At 46.3% G+C, this 15,443-nt stretch overlaps 1 protein-coding gene across 2 annotated transcripts in view; it reads left to right on the top strand.

Annotated features, from left to right (window-relative positions):
* Positions 1 to 15,443, top strand: part of CSMD2 (CUB and Sushi multiple domains 2) — a 230,522-nt gene that overhangs the window by 165,959 nt on the left and 49,120 nt on the right. For both annotated transcript variants that reach the window (XM_052698617.1, XM_052698618.1), the window contains 9 exons: positions 1,485 to 1,598; positions 1,761 to 1,856; positions 4,212 to 4,415; positions 4,949 to 5,073; positions 8,557 to 8,653; positions 9,683 to 9,787; positions 12,354 to 12,472; positions 12,567 to 12,636; positions 15,273 to 15,389. In XM_052698617.1, coding sequence (XP_052554577.1) covers positions 1,485 to 1,598; positions 1,761 to 1,856; positions 4,212 to 4,415; positions 4,949 to 5,073; positions 8,557 to 8,653; positions 9,683 to 9,787; positions 12,354 to 12,472; positions 12,567 to 12,636; positions 15,273 to 15,389 — 1,047 coding nt within the window. The remainder of the gene's footprint in view (positions 1 to 1,484; positions 1,599 to 1,760; positions 1,857 to 4,211; positions 4,416 to 4,948; positions 5,074 to 8,556; positions 8,654 to 9,682; positions 9,788 to 12,353; positions 12,473 to 12,566; positions 12,637 to 15,272; positions 15,390 to 15,443) is intronic.

Here is a 15,443-nt window from a genome sequence, read left to right as displayed (position 1 = left end):
TTATGATTTCCTTTGCTAAGACAGCAAGATGTGAAATAAGATGCCGCTCACTTCAGTTGTAAGCTCCCTTCACTTGAATTGCCCTTCTGCCCAAATGGATCTGGGTTACCTCTAAGTTCCTGACTCTAACAGATGAAATACTACACTATAATCACACTTCTTAACCTACCTTACTGCAGCTGGTCTTGATACTCCCTTAAGAAACACAGCATCTAATGGGCTAGACAGTCTTGATCTGCAAGTGTGACTTCTGCCAACTATAGGATGACAGCTAAATTAGTTTCTTTTCTCCACTCGCTGCCTTTCAATGGCTTCATTGAAAGCAGCCAGGAAACCATTAGTAGCAAATGTTATGCATTTCCCATCTCCTTCACTTTGCTGCTCTGTGGTCACCAGGCATCAGGGTGTGCTGTCGTCACTTTTTCAGTGCTCCTAGCATCAAAGCTGTGCTGGAAACCTGAATGTGCAGGAAACAAATGTTATAGCTTGGTGAATGATGAATTTCACAGCAAGAGACCTCTCAGCTTGTGAACCTGCAACCGGGCTCTTACAACTTGAAAATGCAAAAGGAGGAGAGAAAGACAGGGGTGAGACTTCTCTGGGCAGATTTGGGAGGAAAAAACCTGTTATTTTATTCTAAAAAATAAAGATAAATAACAGAAGTCTTTAGCGTTAGTTAAGCAAACAAACAAACAGCCCTCTGATCCTCTCATTATTTTATCGTTGTTTTTTTTCAACTCTGCATGCCCTCAGGTGCACTGGCAACGTGTGCAGTGAGACCCAGAGCACTGAATGGCGTTATTAGCAGTCTCCATAGACTGGCCTAAGACTGGCTGTTTGTAAAATTGTGAGTGTCCTCCTTCCTTGCAGTGGTCCTCCCTGGCCACAGTGGCACAATCCAGAAATTAATTCCTTCAGAACAGAGACTGTTGTTTTGTTCAGGCTTTGCACAACACCTAAAGAGTGGGGGCCCAGCTCATGACAGAGGCTCAATATAAGTAATAAATAATTATCTGTAGGTGAAATTATACACCTTGTGTTACGTAGGCAGGCAAATGGGATGATTCATAAAGCAGCCCCTTTTGGCCTATGAATCACAGTTAAAGCGTACTGGCAGACAAACACGGGGGAGGCTGGTTGCTGCTTCTGTTACGCTGACTTTGTGGATAAATAAAGGACTCCCACCTTCTGGGGCTGTCAGTCAGGCCCTTGTTATCCTTGCCAGTTTCCTGAAATAAAAGCGCATGAAATGCCTCATCTCAGGGCCTGGCAATGTAAGCCACAACTTGGCCTGGCTGTGTAAGCCGCAGTTCAGGGCCTGTCTGTGCAGGCCTTGAGTCAAGGCCTGGCTGTGTAGGCCTCAAGTCGGGGCCTGCTTGTGTAGGCCTCAAGTCGGGGCCTGGCCACGTAGGCCTCGGCTCAGGGCCTGGCTGTGTAGGCCACAACATGTCCTGGCCTGGCTGATGGGCTGCCTCTCTCTGCAGTGGTCTTTGGGCAGTTTGCCTTCTTCCAGACTGCGCTCAACGACATCATCGAGGTTCACGATGGCCCCAACCAGCACTCTCGGCTGCTCAGCTCCCTCTCAGGCTCTCATACAGGTACGGACCTGCCTTTGTGGAAAAAAGTAAGCTGAAAGATAGTCTGATATTTAATGCTTTGCTCTGAGCGAAACAGTATTGTGTGCAAGCTCTAGAAAAGCTTTAGTAAGCCACTGATGCTGTAATCTGTCTTCTCTGTTTTTATTCTTTGTCCTCATCCAGGTGAATCATTGCCGTTAGCCACCACCAACCAGATTCTCATCAAATTTAGTTCCAAGGGTCAATCTACAGCCAAAGGCTTTCATTTTGTCTACCAAGGTGAGTATAGCTTGTTCTGAAGGTGTCCTTGGGTAGGTATTAAGAGATAACGGTCAAAAATACATCAACAAGTGTTGTAAACAGTGTTAACTGACTTTGGCATCTGTGGGTCATTGTGCACTTTCAGTCTGAACAGGAAATACCAAAGGAGATGGAAGTTATTTTGGTAGCAGCGGCTTGCAGGTGGTTCCTGGAGATGCTTAGTATTCAGACCTTCCACTTGCACTCAGCCTCAGCCCTCGCACGTCCCAGGATTAGTATCAGAAGTATCTCATTGAATCATGCCTGCATACACAGTGAGTTCTTGAGATTTATACCCAAGCAGTTTTTCCCACTGGCATTTTATCATATTTCTCAGCGTAAGCAGCTGAACACTTGTCTAGCAGCTCTGTAAAATCCTAGCTCTCTGCGTGTCATAGGCTTAGGTCCCCTGCTGTCAAACTTCGCCCTTTGATCCTTTCAGTAACAGCTTGCATTGCATCAAGTGAGTCCCACTTAGAGATTTTAAAGCAGTAAAGTGATGTACAGAAGAGTGGGAAAACAGAAGTGTTTTCCTCACCCACATGCTTTGTCTAGTTATGGTTCAGCCAAGCATTCGCATGTGTTACTGCAAAAGGGGCCACGGGCAGCAGGGACTACTTGTACCTTCTCCAGGGGTGAAGTAAGGCATGTTTTGGATTTTGTAGTATCCAGAAATACATTATTTTTAATTTCTACCTAATTGTTTTACAATAACCGTAGTTCGGACAGTAATCATCACAGATTTTGCCAAAACAAGTTTTTTTTAATGGAGTCTGTAAGGATTACTTCCTCCTTCCTGTGCGCTAGTTACGACCTGCACACTCCTCAGTGATTGCTGCAATAGTAAAAGCAAGAAGAATGCCTGGTTTTGATGTATGTGCTCTGATTTTTTTACAAATGAGTTCTGCCTCTCTCTAAGACTCCCCCATCCAGTGGTGGAACACGAACGGCAAGTTCCCCTGAGGTTAAGGAATTGGAAGCCTACATTTGAAAGCAGTCTGGACTGAAAAGCAGAGCTACAGAGTCAGACATGAAGGTTCTTTTGGTGGTTTGGAGAGAGGCAAGGCAGATGCTTGTTGGCTCCAAATGGCCGCACTGGGGCTGTCTGAGCAATGCTACAGATCCACAAGTTTTCTGGCTGTCTTGGTTTTAGCTAAAGTTGCACAGCACCACAAGTGGATTGTTCCTGCCTCTCCGTTCCTCTTCCAAGGCCCACCCACATCTCAGCTCAGTGTCTCACTGTCCACTTGCCCAGGCAGTCTGTGTGTTGGTTGGGGAGCCATCACGTGTGACTGCTGAAGGAGTCAGATGCATTGTGGGTAAAACAAAAACACAGAATTACTTGAGATTCATCTTTCTGAAACAAATTAAAATCAAACAATATAGCTAATGTGCTCATCATCTCTGTATTTTCCCCCATCCCAGCAACTCGGGCGTTAAACACTAATAAATTGTAAAGCAATTCAGAGATAAATACAAATTGGTTTCTTCCTCAGCAGTAGACATTTATTTGACTCATACTTCCCTCCAGTTTTTCTATCAGACTCTCTCTTTCTTTCTTTAGCTACTGTTTTCAGTATTAAACAGGAATGCAGACAGTTTCAACAATTGGTGATGCCCTTTACTTTTTCTTACCCTTCCCATCACAAAGAAGGTTGTTCAAAATTACTGTCATTTCTGGTAAAGCGGCCAAGAGAGCTGAGAAGCCTCAAAGGGTTTTCTGCTCAGGCTCTATCATTATATAGCAAGCCAACTTTTCAGAAAGTCATTGCTGAATTCCTCAGTTTCTCTATGCAGAAATCATCTTCTGGATGTGGTGATAACATTTTCTGAAGGCATACAGACAGCATCCATGGTTCTGTAGTGTCCTAAATACTTTCGCTTCAAGTAACAGTTGTTTTGGCAGAAGTTTGGTTGCAATGTTATTTCTTTTCCTTCCCACTGCTTGTGCTTGGATTCAGCCACTGTTTGGGCTTTTACTGTCATCAAGTTCCTGTGTTATTTTTGTTGGATCTTTAAGTTGACAATAAGAGAAAGGTAACTTGCACTTGCAGGGCTGCGTTTTCTGCCCTTCCTGGTCCTGACCATGGGCTTTGCTGCGCTCTGGCACAGGTTGTGCTGAGCAAATGCAGAGCCAACAGCTGAGCCCTGTCCTCCCAGAGCTAACTGCCTGTACTCCCCTCTTGTACTGAAGAGCGTTTACAATCTGGACACTTCGTATTTCCCAAACGTTTGCTTTAACCGCTCCATTCACGTATTTTGCGTGTGGGTTTGTTTGTCTTCCCTTTGCAATTGCACCTCCTCTCTCTGCTGACGGTTCGTGCGCCACGCCAGCGGTTCCTCGCACCAGCGCCACGCAGTGCAGCTCCGTCCCAGAGCCACGCTACGGCCGGCGGCTGGGCAGCGACTTCGCAGTGGGGGCTGTGGTGCGTTTCGAGTGCAGCGCCGGCTACGTACTGCAGGGATCCCGCAGCATCGAGTGCCTCACCATGCCTGGAGCGCTGGCTCAGTGGAACGTCTCTGTCCCCACCTGTGTGGGTAGGTGTCCTGGGCCCGGGGCTGAGCAAAAGGCAAAATGGGACAGCAGTTTGTGCGAGGAAAATAAGTGGCAGCTTTTGGGATGGTTAAAAGGAAACCATGAAAGCTGTTTCTTATCTTGCACCGTACAAACAGGCCTGTTTGTGAACAAGAGCCTTAAATATTTGAGAAAGGACAACTGGATCCAGTTCTCAGTTGTGGAATCCAGGGTAGCATCTAGTGTGAATGGGATCTAAAAACGCTTTCTTCTTCTTCAGAGGAGAGCAGTCCTGAACAAGTTCACATGCTGAAACACTCTGTGCTGCCCTCTTGTCAGGACTGCTTGCAGCTGATGATAGAAGTTACCTGGGAGAGTTACTGAAAAGAGATTATTCCTACAAATCATGTCCTTAAATCATGATCCAATTCTGCTTTTGTTGTTTTTTTTGTTCTGGTTAGGTTTGGTTTTTTCCAATGAATAAATACTTTAAAGAGAATGTTCCTGTATAAAAGCCAAACCCTTTCATGTTCAAGCATTGCTCTGCTCATTCCAGTGCCATGTGGTGGAAATCTGACTGAGCGCAAAGGCACCATCCTCTCCCCTGGCTTCCCAGAGCCGTATCTGAACAGCCTCAACTGTGTGTGGAAGATATCAGTCCCTGAGGGAGCAGGAATCCAGGTACTGAGTTAGCAGCATGATACAGAAAGGAGAAAACACAGCATCTAGTGCACATAGAGGCTGTGTGCTGGGAGGCTAAGATGGGTTGAATGCGTAGTTCTCTGGAATCAGACACTCATTTACACTGCAGCTGCCATACAGTGGGTAATATTCCTATGGATTTTTGCCTCCTGGAGGCACTCTCCATGAGAAATACTTGGAACCATGTGGCTGTTTTGCTGCAACAAAATAATTGTGGTATTTGGGGTAAATACCTTTATATTCCTGGATTATGCAACCTTGACAGCATTGTAAGCTATACCAAGGAAGAGCAGCTCGCTCAGCATGCCAGTGCAGCTTTGTTCTGCCAGCAGAGTTACAGCAGTATGATTATACAATTAGAGCTTTGCTGCTCATTGTCTCCAGGTAAATGGGCCCTCCAGGTTTTGTGTGGTCCTTATCATTTCTCTGCAGAGAGTCCTGCCTGCTAGAGGATGGAGAGAATTAAGCCCAACATTAGAGACCAAAGTTTAGATTATGTTCCCATTCAACACATGTGCACTTCACCCTACAGAAAGTGTCTCACCACGCGTTACACTGGCATCAGTTGATGCAGAGAAGATGGATGCTTTAATAGGTTCATTCTTCTCATTAACAGAGGGTTCCTGTCTTCTTTTCACCTCTTCACAAGGGTTTTGTTCCCGAAGTGCTTTTATTTCTCTATCATGTGTTTGGCCAGAAGATTTGCAGGTGGATTCCTCCTCCTCTGCCATATTGTGCTTCTCTCACCAGTTATATTGCAGCATCAGCTCTGTGCTGTTAGATTACAGTTCTGCCTTTCTGCAGGAATAGTCTTCCATGATGTCACCAGTGTAACTCAGAGCTGAACAGTGGGCTGGGGAGCGTGGTGGCCAAGCCTGGAACACCAGCTTGTGCCCTTTGCCATGTCCAGCAAATTCCCATTTTCCCTCATGTGTTTTTGAAGCCATTTAACTTAGTGTTTTCAAAGGCCTCAACGCTTATTGTCAATTCCTTTCTGTTCATCTGAATTTTTAGCCGTGCTCCAAACCCCTAAATGGCAGAGGGATCCATTTAGCTCAGCAAAACGTCTCAGCAGTTGAGGCAGTTTGCAAGTTGCTCAGGACTCCTGGGACCAGGAGGTGATAATTCGCTTAATTTTTAAAGTGATGTAAATAAATGTCTGTATTTTGCACTGCTGCGTTCTGAATGCAGACCCTTGCTGCCAGTTTCTCAGCCCATGGAGCTGTTTTTGTGTACATCTGCTGAGCTTAGAGGAAAGCAGCTATTACAACAGGCTGCTAAAAGCATTTGTTTCTCACTTCTTTTGCTGTGCAAATGCAGCTATTGGATGTCGAAGTAGAAAATGTAATGTCAAAAGTGTTCTAAAGGGTTCTTCCCTCCTGCTACATACATTTTGCAAGAGAAGATGATGTTTGGGGATCTAACACAGAGTGCAGGCAAATAACTAAGAAAGAGTGCATCCTGCAGCTGAGTGTTGCCATGTCACACCTGAAGCTGAGTTTCCAGTTCTAGAGCGGTGTTCTAGGTCCAGTCCTGGTTCTCAGCAGCCCTGCAGTGTCCAACCCCAATCCCAGCTGCAGAGCACTGCATCTCCCTGCCCAGCTGTGCCTCTACACATGGGCACGATGCTGGGTGACATCTTCCCTGACAGCAAACCAGTTCTGGTACTTCCAGTGGAAGTCCTTTGAGGAAGGAAGGAAGGAACCTGGCCTGCTGCGATCAGCTGGCCCTGCATGCGCCACCCTGGTCACCCACTGCTGCATGCAACATGCTCTGGGTTATTAGATACTAATTTAAACATCGCTTTGCCCTCATTTTGTACAACAATTAAAGGTTAAACAGCTGTAAATCAGAGAAGGAGGTGAAATTAAAACTTCCTCAGCAGCGGCAAGTCAGTAGTAGGATTTTTATGTAATCAGTGTATGAGCAAGCACTTCTGCCATGAATTATTCATTCCTGTAGCAAACCTTCCTGGGTGAATTAATTTATATACATGGCAGTAAATAGATGCAGATCCCTTGTGAATCCACATGTCAGACTTGAATTAGGCCCTTAAAAATGTTTATTCCGTTAAGTTGGGGACATGGGAGTGGATAAATAATTTAAAAAACGTAAGAGCAAACAAAATAAATGCACGTTCTCAGTCCATGGCCTCTCAATAATATTAATCACAACAGGAGTGTAATTATACAGGCTGGAAGGTATTGACGTGGTCAGTGCCATCACTGATGGCTCTGTAGGGGTCACTGCCATTTCTGCTAGATGAACTCTTCCTTTTTTTCTTCTTTTTTTAAAAGAAACTTTCCTGGAACTTTTTTGTCTGCTTTATTATTTAGAATAAATCAACGAGAAAAAAAAAAAAAAAGGTTAAAACGGCGGAAATCATGGGATTTGATTGTCTGTGTTTTGTGTTTACCAGAGCAAAAGGAAAGTAGGTGTTTGAAGCAGGTGTGTAAGCACAGAGGGAGAGGGAAGAGGAGAGCACAGGAGCGCGTGTGTGAGCAGGCTGCCTCGATTTCCAGTGTGTTGAAGCCTCTTCCAAGAGTTCTGCCCAGCAAATGTGCCCTGCTGAGCTCAGAGCTTAAGGGAGTCATTCCATTGAATTCAGCAGGGCTGCTGAGATCAGAAGCATCAGGCTTAGCAGGAAATCTCCATCCAAAGAGACCTCAAAGAATGGAGTCTCTCCAGTAAGCAGATGCGTGAGGGTGGATGTGAACACGCATCCACCTGCTGGAGCTGCAAGCCTTTCTCCCCAAACCCAGGAGTGGTACTGAGCAGCAGTGCCTCTGCCACGGGGGAACGGAGCATTGAAGAACCTCATTTTTAGATTGGTGGCCTAGAAAATAAGTTTGAGTGTCTGAAAATTTCATCTAGAGCATGCAGATTCAGGATGGCTGCTCCATGTAATCCTGGCTCTCTCTCAGGTTTGCTGTTGGACTCTTTCAGGCAATTCACCAAACCTGACCTACAGCACGGCTTATTTTTTGTATTGGCCCACCGAATGCTTTGAACTCCCAGTACTTAGAAATAAAGGCAGAATTAATTTGAATGATAATTAAGGAAAACAAATCTACCGTGCAATTACATCTCTATCATTACTGAAGTACAGGAGCTGCTTTTCGGGGTAAATGCAGATTTGGAGATACCATGATGTTACTCATTTAAGGTTTGTATTGAAGTTCTGAGTCACAGAGTCAAGTGACTTGTATAAACCTTCAAACTCTGCAGTGCATGGCAGAGAAAGGTGGGAAATTTGAAAATGCAACTGGAGTGATGGGGTTAAAAGCTGGGAAGCAAGACAACTGCAGAGAGCTTCACTGGATTAAAAGATACTGTGATATAATGGAGGTTTCCTTCTTCTTGTAATAGTTTCTGGGTGGCTAGTGATTGCTTTCACATGAAAACATTGCAGAAGTCTTCAGGAATCTCTTTTTTTCCCCTCCCTTTCCATTATTACTTCAGATACAGGTGATCAGTTTTGTCACTGAGCAGAACTGGGATTCCCTAGAAGTGTTTGATGGAGGAGACAACACAGCCACCATGCTGGGGAGTTTCTCTGGTAAGTGCTCAGCATCGTGTTTGGTGAAATGCATCGTGCAAGCTTCATTTCAATTAGCATCAGCTGCACTTCAGCACACACACGAAGTACAAACACGTGCTGGAAATCACCAGCACCTTCAAGCTCTTCCAGCAGCAGTGAAGAGAATGCTAGTGTGTGTACGTGTAGCTCTGAGTTTTATCTCTGTTACAAAAACTTGCCCTAAGCCCATCTTTATTATTTTAACCCTTGCTGGAAAGCATTCTGTTGCAGATGAGCCTTTCCTCTTTCCTTTTGTTCTTGTTTATCCACCTCCCCGGTGTGCCCTGGCATTTTCTCTAAGCTGTGTTAACTCAGGACCGTTTCCACAGGCTGGGAGTTGTGCAGCACTGCTGGGTTGTGCAGGCTCATACCACTGCACAGGCAGGTTCACCTCCTGGCTGATTGCACCAAAATGGAGCGAGGGCTGCAAAACAACATTTATCCTGCCTTGTACTGGGGAACTGAGGTTTTTGGCAGAGCAGGGAGCAACAAGCAGCCCAAAAGCACTGTGAAGCTTTCAGATAGCAGAAGCACTTGCCAACCAATGGCCCTGATTCTTGATTGCTGAATGAGCGCAGGTTCAGAGGGCTTTGAGGCTGGGAGAGTCATGCGTAACGGCTGGCAGACTCTCCTCCCAGAGCTGCATTCTGGATAGAACTGCCTCGATCTGCTGCTGCAGCTTCCAGGGAACGAAGCAGGAGAAGGAATCCAGAGCTCCACTCACACTGCTTCCCTTTCAGCAGTTCTTTTCTCAGTGCTTTCAATCTGTCTGGTCTGTAAGTGGTAAAACTTCACATGATGGAATTCATCATTATACCTCGAAAAGGCCATTGCAGAGAGGCCTTGGGTATTTCTCAATTGGCCTCATTAGAACCTGATCAAAACCAACAGAGCTTGTTAAGTTAAAGGACTTTCTATTCTTAGCCTCTTCTGCAGCAAGTCTCTGAGGATATGAAGGAGGAAAAAAGAATCCTCTTCAGTATCTCTGTGCACCTCTTGTTTTCCCAGGAACTACAGTGCCTGCGTTGCTGAACAGCACTTCAAACCAGCTCTATCTGCATTTCTATTCGGATATCAGCGTCTCTGCTGCTGGCTTTCACCTGGAATACAAAAGTAAGAGCAGTGCAGCCTTGATCTCACAGTACCTCTGGGTAGTGGGGAAATGGCTACAGAGCTGTTGCCTTGCAGAAGTGGAAGCTGCATAGTGCAGGGAGGGGGCAGTGAGCTGTAAGGCCCACGTGTGCATGATTCCTTTTCTCAAACTGCAGAGAGGTTGCCAGTGTAAGTGGAGAAGAGGATGTGTGGGGTCACAGAGTGGCTTGGCAGCGCTTTTTGGTTCCTCTGTTGTAGTACAGCAGGAGGTATGGAAGCCAAAGTATTAAAAATTCATGGGGAATTTGCCTGTTCAATACGGTGCTGTAATCTTAGCTTGGGAAGTGCCTAAATGGTGCTTGCCAGATAGTAGGAGGGACCGTCTGCTCTTTGCCATCCTTCCTAGGCATTCAGTATTTGTCATTGCAGGGGGCAGCATAGCAGGACTAGGCAGATCTTCATAGGATTGTTCAGGCTGGAGGGACCTCAGGAGGTAATCTCATCTAGCCTCCTGCTGAAAGCAAGGTCAGCTATGAGATAAAACTAGACTGCTTGCATCTTTATGCAGTCTGTTCTGGAAAAATTCCAAGGATGGAGGCTGCACAAACATTCTGGGCAGCCTTTCATGGCAGGATCAGAGCTGCAGCCCCTGGCCATCCTGGAGCTCTTCCTGCTGAACTTATTCCACTTCTCTGTGGAAATGGGGGGGGGGGGAGGGGAGCAAAACTCCCCCAGTATTTAAGGCACTGCCTAATGGGTGTTGAGTAGAGCTAACAGGTGTAGAATGGCAGCTCTCAGCTCTATTCAGTGCATCTAAATTGAATGTTCAGCAAGCAGGCTTGTGCATTTGCAGGGTACTAAAGATAGAGGTGTGGCAGGGCCAGGAGCATGCCTTGTGTACCTGCAACTCTCAGAGGACTGGTGAGTGCATGGTGATGGGCTGGCCCTGTTTCTGCATTGGTAGCAGTGATGCTGAGCCTATGAGAGGTGTGCTGGGACTGCTGTTGTGTTCATGCAGACTTCCTTGGGGCAATGCAAACATAATTGTTTCTTGCTGGACACCAAGTCTGACAATTGCTTTTGATCACCGATTTTGTGTTCGTCTCTGAAGCCAACCAGTGTTCTGTTTATTTTGTCCAAAGTAGCAAATAGATTTGAAAGTGCGTTTCATTTTGTACAACATCCGCAGAAATGGCAGAGCTGTTTGACTACAGGGACTGCCTGAGCTTTTAAGGGGCCAACTAGTAGTAAGCTTTCCAGGTTTATTGTGTTTGCAGGTGGAAACCTTGCATATTAATGGCTTGAGCAAAATTACAGCAGCCAAGAAGATTTGAGAGAGGTGTGCACTAGAGAGCTCTCTGGAAGCTTGGGTGTTGTTACAGAAATCCTCCTGCTGCAACTCTGCTTCTTTCCCACTTCTGTTTCAACCAATAAATTTTGTGAGGATTGTGTTGTCGCACTGCAATAATCACTCAGGTTTTTGTGAGGCTTGGGATTGCCAGGTTTGTTTGGTTTCTTGGCTGAGAAAATTAATATGTGTTGATTTGCAGGGCAGATGGAAAGTAATGCAGTTTTTGCTTTGCTTGTACGACTGAAATTTCATGGTAAATAGGACTGAATGAAGCTCAGTGTCTACTGATCGGAATGGGAAGTTGCTTAGGGCTGTTTTCTCCATCTCTCTGAAGGTCAGGCAGCTCAGCCAGGGGTGGGCAGGGACTGAGAGCTTTCTTGCTGGAAAGCATGACTCAGATTTTTGAAGGAGAATCACCATCACCTCCTTCTTTTCTTCACCTGCTTTGGGCTCAGCCTGCAGCCAGGAGCTGGAGCAAAACTCTAGCCTTGCAGAGGTGTGAGAGGTGATCTTGTGGCAGCAGCAGGATCGCCCTGATCAGAAGCATAGCTCGGGTGGAAATGGGGTTGAATGACATTTCTGTGGGCTGCTCTGCGGGTGCTGTCAAAGTCTGGCCTCGCTTACTGCTTTCTGTATCACCTGGAAAATTCATTCCGCAGATTAAAGCAGGGAGAGTCGGGTAAGAGAAGAAACTAAGCAGCTTTTTACCCAAATTGCATTCTGCAAACACATTATGTCCTTTATATTGCCAGCAAGGGGCAACACGGGTGATTCCCTCACACATCTTCCCCGGTGTTTCATCAAATGCTGCCTGGTCAGTGAAGGAATACACAACATACCATGAATACAGACTCTGATGAGGAGGGTTGGTGATGGGAGTTTTGATTCCTGAACCATTGAGAATGACTCAGCCTGCCCTGGGAATGGATGTGCTGATGCAGATGCAGCCCATCGGTCGAGCCATTAATGTTCAGTCAGAAATGGTTTTGGCCATGAATCACAAAATGATGAGTGATGCCTTTATTAAGAACAGTGTGTTCCAGATAAAGTGGAGGCGACGGATGTGTGTACCTCTATGTCCAGGATCCCTCTGGGCTGTCTTCAAGGAAAATCCAAACACCACCAGGCTTTTTCACGCAGTGTCAGTGCTGGTCAGAAGCCCTTGGTGAAGGTGTGTGCTTTCCTCCCGCCTGCCCTTCCCTGTCCCACAGCACTCACCCCCCCTTTGCCTTTCAGCTGTCGGTCTGTCCAGCTGCCCAGAGCCCCCAGTTCCTGGGAATGGCCTGAAGGTCGGGGAGCGCTACCTGGTGAACGACGTCGTCTCCTTCCAGTGTGAGCCAGGCTATGCACTGCAGGTAGAGGAATGGGGTTTTTTTGGCACAAAAAGGGACAACAGCAAACATCTGGGAGGGAGACCTCCAAATTCTGTCTCCTTTTTCTCTCTCTCAGGGGCACTCTCACATTTCCTGCATGCCGGGCACTGTGCGGCGCTGGAACTATCCTCCTCCGCTTTGCATTGGTAGGATTCCTCCTGCTCTTCTTCCCTAGCAGATATTTATCGTGCCCTTCTAAAAATCTGTGTAATCAGATGCTGATGAAATGGGGAGAAGTTTCTTGCCCAGACTGAGCCAGCTGCATTGTTACAGTAGGATGTCTTCAAGCCTTCTGTTTTCCTGATGTGCTCAGGTTCTCAGCCTGTTCTCCCATGTAAAGGTGCTTTAAAAGTGGCTGTATAAACCACAGCGTGCTGCAGCTGATGGTTTTGCCCTCTTCATGGTGGGGCAGCACAGTGGCCAGGAGCACAGTACAATAGATTTTCTTTCAAGTGCATCCCTGTGGCTGAGGGCTGCTGGAGTGGCAGGGAGGACAGGAGTTCTGTGAAGGTGTGAGTCAGAGAAATGCAGCTTGTTCTGGAAGTGAGGTAAAGGCTGGAAAAAAATCTTTATTAGCTGCAAGGGAAAATTTCAGCGCTCATTCCTCCAGGGCAACCAGAATGCCTAATTTTAAATGCTTGAAATGTGGTTATGGTATAAAGCGTAAAAATACAAAAATGGTTTTGTCAATAAAAACTCATTCAAAAGGGAAAACCTGAAACTACTTTATACTGGAAGCAGATTGTCTTTATGGGTTGAGAGTTGCTTGTTTCTGTTGGCTCTTTTTTATGCGTTAAGGAAAGCTCTGCAGGCTGTGGTTCGGTTTTTTGTTTGTTTGTTTGTTTGGAAATGCATCTTGATGTCACCAAAACTGCTTCTTTTACTGCTCTTCTCCCAGTATCTCCAAGCTGCCCACCTGGTGCCTTGCTGTCCTCACTTCAGTGTCTACAGCTCCTCTGTGACCAGTAAGGGCCAGGTGTCCTGTTTGCCTGTAACAGCCATGGGCTGAGGCTGCTGAGTGCTCCCCAGGAAGGGAGGACCAGGCCATTAATTTCCGCTGAGGCAGAAGTAAATGCTGAGGGAAGAGATGCAGAGGTGAAAGGAACTTGCTGGAGTTTCTGGATTATCTTCAAGCAGCATTTTGCTTTTAGCAAATCTAGATGTTTAATATTCATATTGCACATTTTACAGCTTTGAGGGAGACATTTATGCATTTAATAGCTTTGGTTAACAGTTATTTCAGGCTCCTGCTGTTTTAGCTTACATCATTTTGCTTTAAAGTAATTATAAGAGCTAACAGCTCTTTCATCTGATGATCTTCAGGCCAGCAGTAAGTGCAGAGACAGTTACAGCAGAACGTCTGAGCTAAAGGGCTCACACCCCTGGGAGCTGTTGTAGGAGAAACCAGAAGCCCTTCAGCTCAGCATCCGGGCAGGGGGTTCCAGCACGAAGGAGGATCCCAGTATTGCACCACGGATTGATGGCAAGCTGAGCAACTACAAATTCTGTGTTTTCTTCTGTCTTTTGATCAGCATCAGTCATGCTGTTCAGCTGCATTCTGCCTGGCAGGGCTGTGCCTGGTAGGCTCTGTCACGGTGTAAACCAGCACGGTTTAGTTCAGGATCTCTGCTTTAGGCAGTCGTGGTTAAACGATACAAACACCTGTCCACCTGTCTGCTCCTATCTCTTAGCTTGCATCACACTTGACTGAAAAAGGTCATCCAGCTTCAGAGACACACAAACACATCTCCACAGCCGAGTGCAGATCTGTACGAGTGACACAGTCCTTGGAGGGGCTGCTGGCAGCACTGGGGCTCCTTGTCCTTTGTGAGTCATGCACCCATGTATCTAAATACTGCCAGAGCACGCTGGCTGCCAACCAGCTATGCAGGAACCCAGGCTGTGTCGTTCCTCTGCTCAGAGAACTCCTTGCCTCCCTAGCAGTGGACTGATTTTCTTTTTGTCTGCTTCATCCAGATGCTTGACTCCTAAATAATGTAGCAGTAGTACTACTAAGAGCCATTAAAAGGAAGAAGAAACTTCTGGGGAATGCCTCATTAGTAGCAAGTGCACGCACAGAGATATTGGACAGAGGGAAGCTGTACTTGTGCCATCAGAATGTGTTAGGAGCACACCTGGGTGTATTCTGTTAGGTGGTTTTACTGTAACAAGGTAGAGGTCGTCCAGATATGCCTGAGAAGATGATATCTGTGCTTCACGTGATGCTTTTTGTAAACATATTTTGTGTGCTGTGTCATCTCCAGATCACTTCTTGGTAGGGAATTTGCTTCAGTCAGTGTGCAAACATGCTGCTCTATATTTATCAGTAATTGCCTCGAGAGTGACAAGTATAGCAGTCAAGGTAGATCAGTAAACCAGATAAAGCAGAGGTAAATGGAGTCAAAATAAGATCATTCTTTTTCTTCACAGTAATTTCTGTGGTGGTTAAAAATTCAAACAAGTGCAGTGTGCATGATGTGCACTGTTATGGTGTCCATAGAGAGCAGGCCATCCATCTCTCTCCTTGCAGCTTAAATCTCTCCCACTGCGGTCACCAAAAGTGTATCTCTGGGTTGAGGCTTTTATCTTGAGGACAGGAGGAAGGCACCTGCGTTAGTAATGCAGCCATTCACTGCCTGGCCAATCTGTGCTAGTTCTGTGGCAGGCTTTCCTTTTTTCTCAAGTTTTTAGTTTCTCTATTTCCAACATGGCTGATGGGCCGTGGCCACTGTGCAGAGAGACCTGCGAGTGATCCTGACCATGAACACTGTTGATTTTACAGCCCAGTGTGGAGGAACAGCAGAGGAGATGGAAGGAGTCCTCCTGAGCCCGGGGTTTCCAGGAAACTATCCCAGCAACCTGGACTGCACGTGGAGGATATTGCTGCCGGTGGGATTTGGTGAGTGGGCTTTGGTGTGAGCTGGCTACGTGCAGTTTGGCAAGAGAGAGAGAG

This window comes from Tympanuchus pallidicinctus, unplaced genomic scaffold (assembly GCF_026119805.1).
Source record: "Tympanuchus pallidicinctus isolate F22 unplaced genomic scaffold, pur_lepc_1.0 scaffold33, whole genome shotgun sequence".
Lineage (NCBI taxonomy): Eukaryota > Metazoa > Chordata > Aves > Galliformes > Phasianidae > Tympanuchus > Tympanuchus pallidicinctus.
The sequence above is the reverse complement of the archived record's forward strand: the minus strand, read 5'-3'. Positions and strand labels throughout refer to the sequence as shown.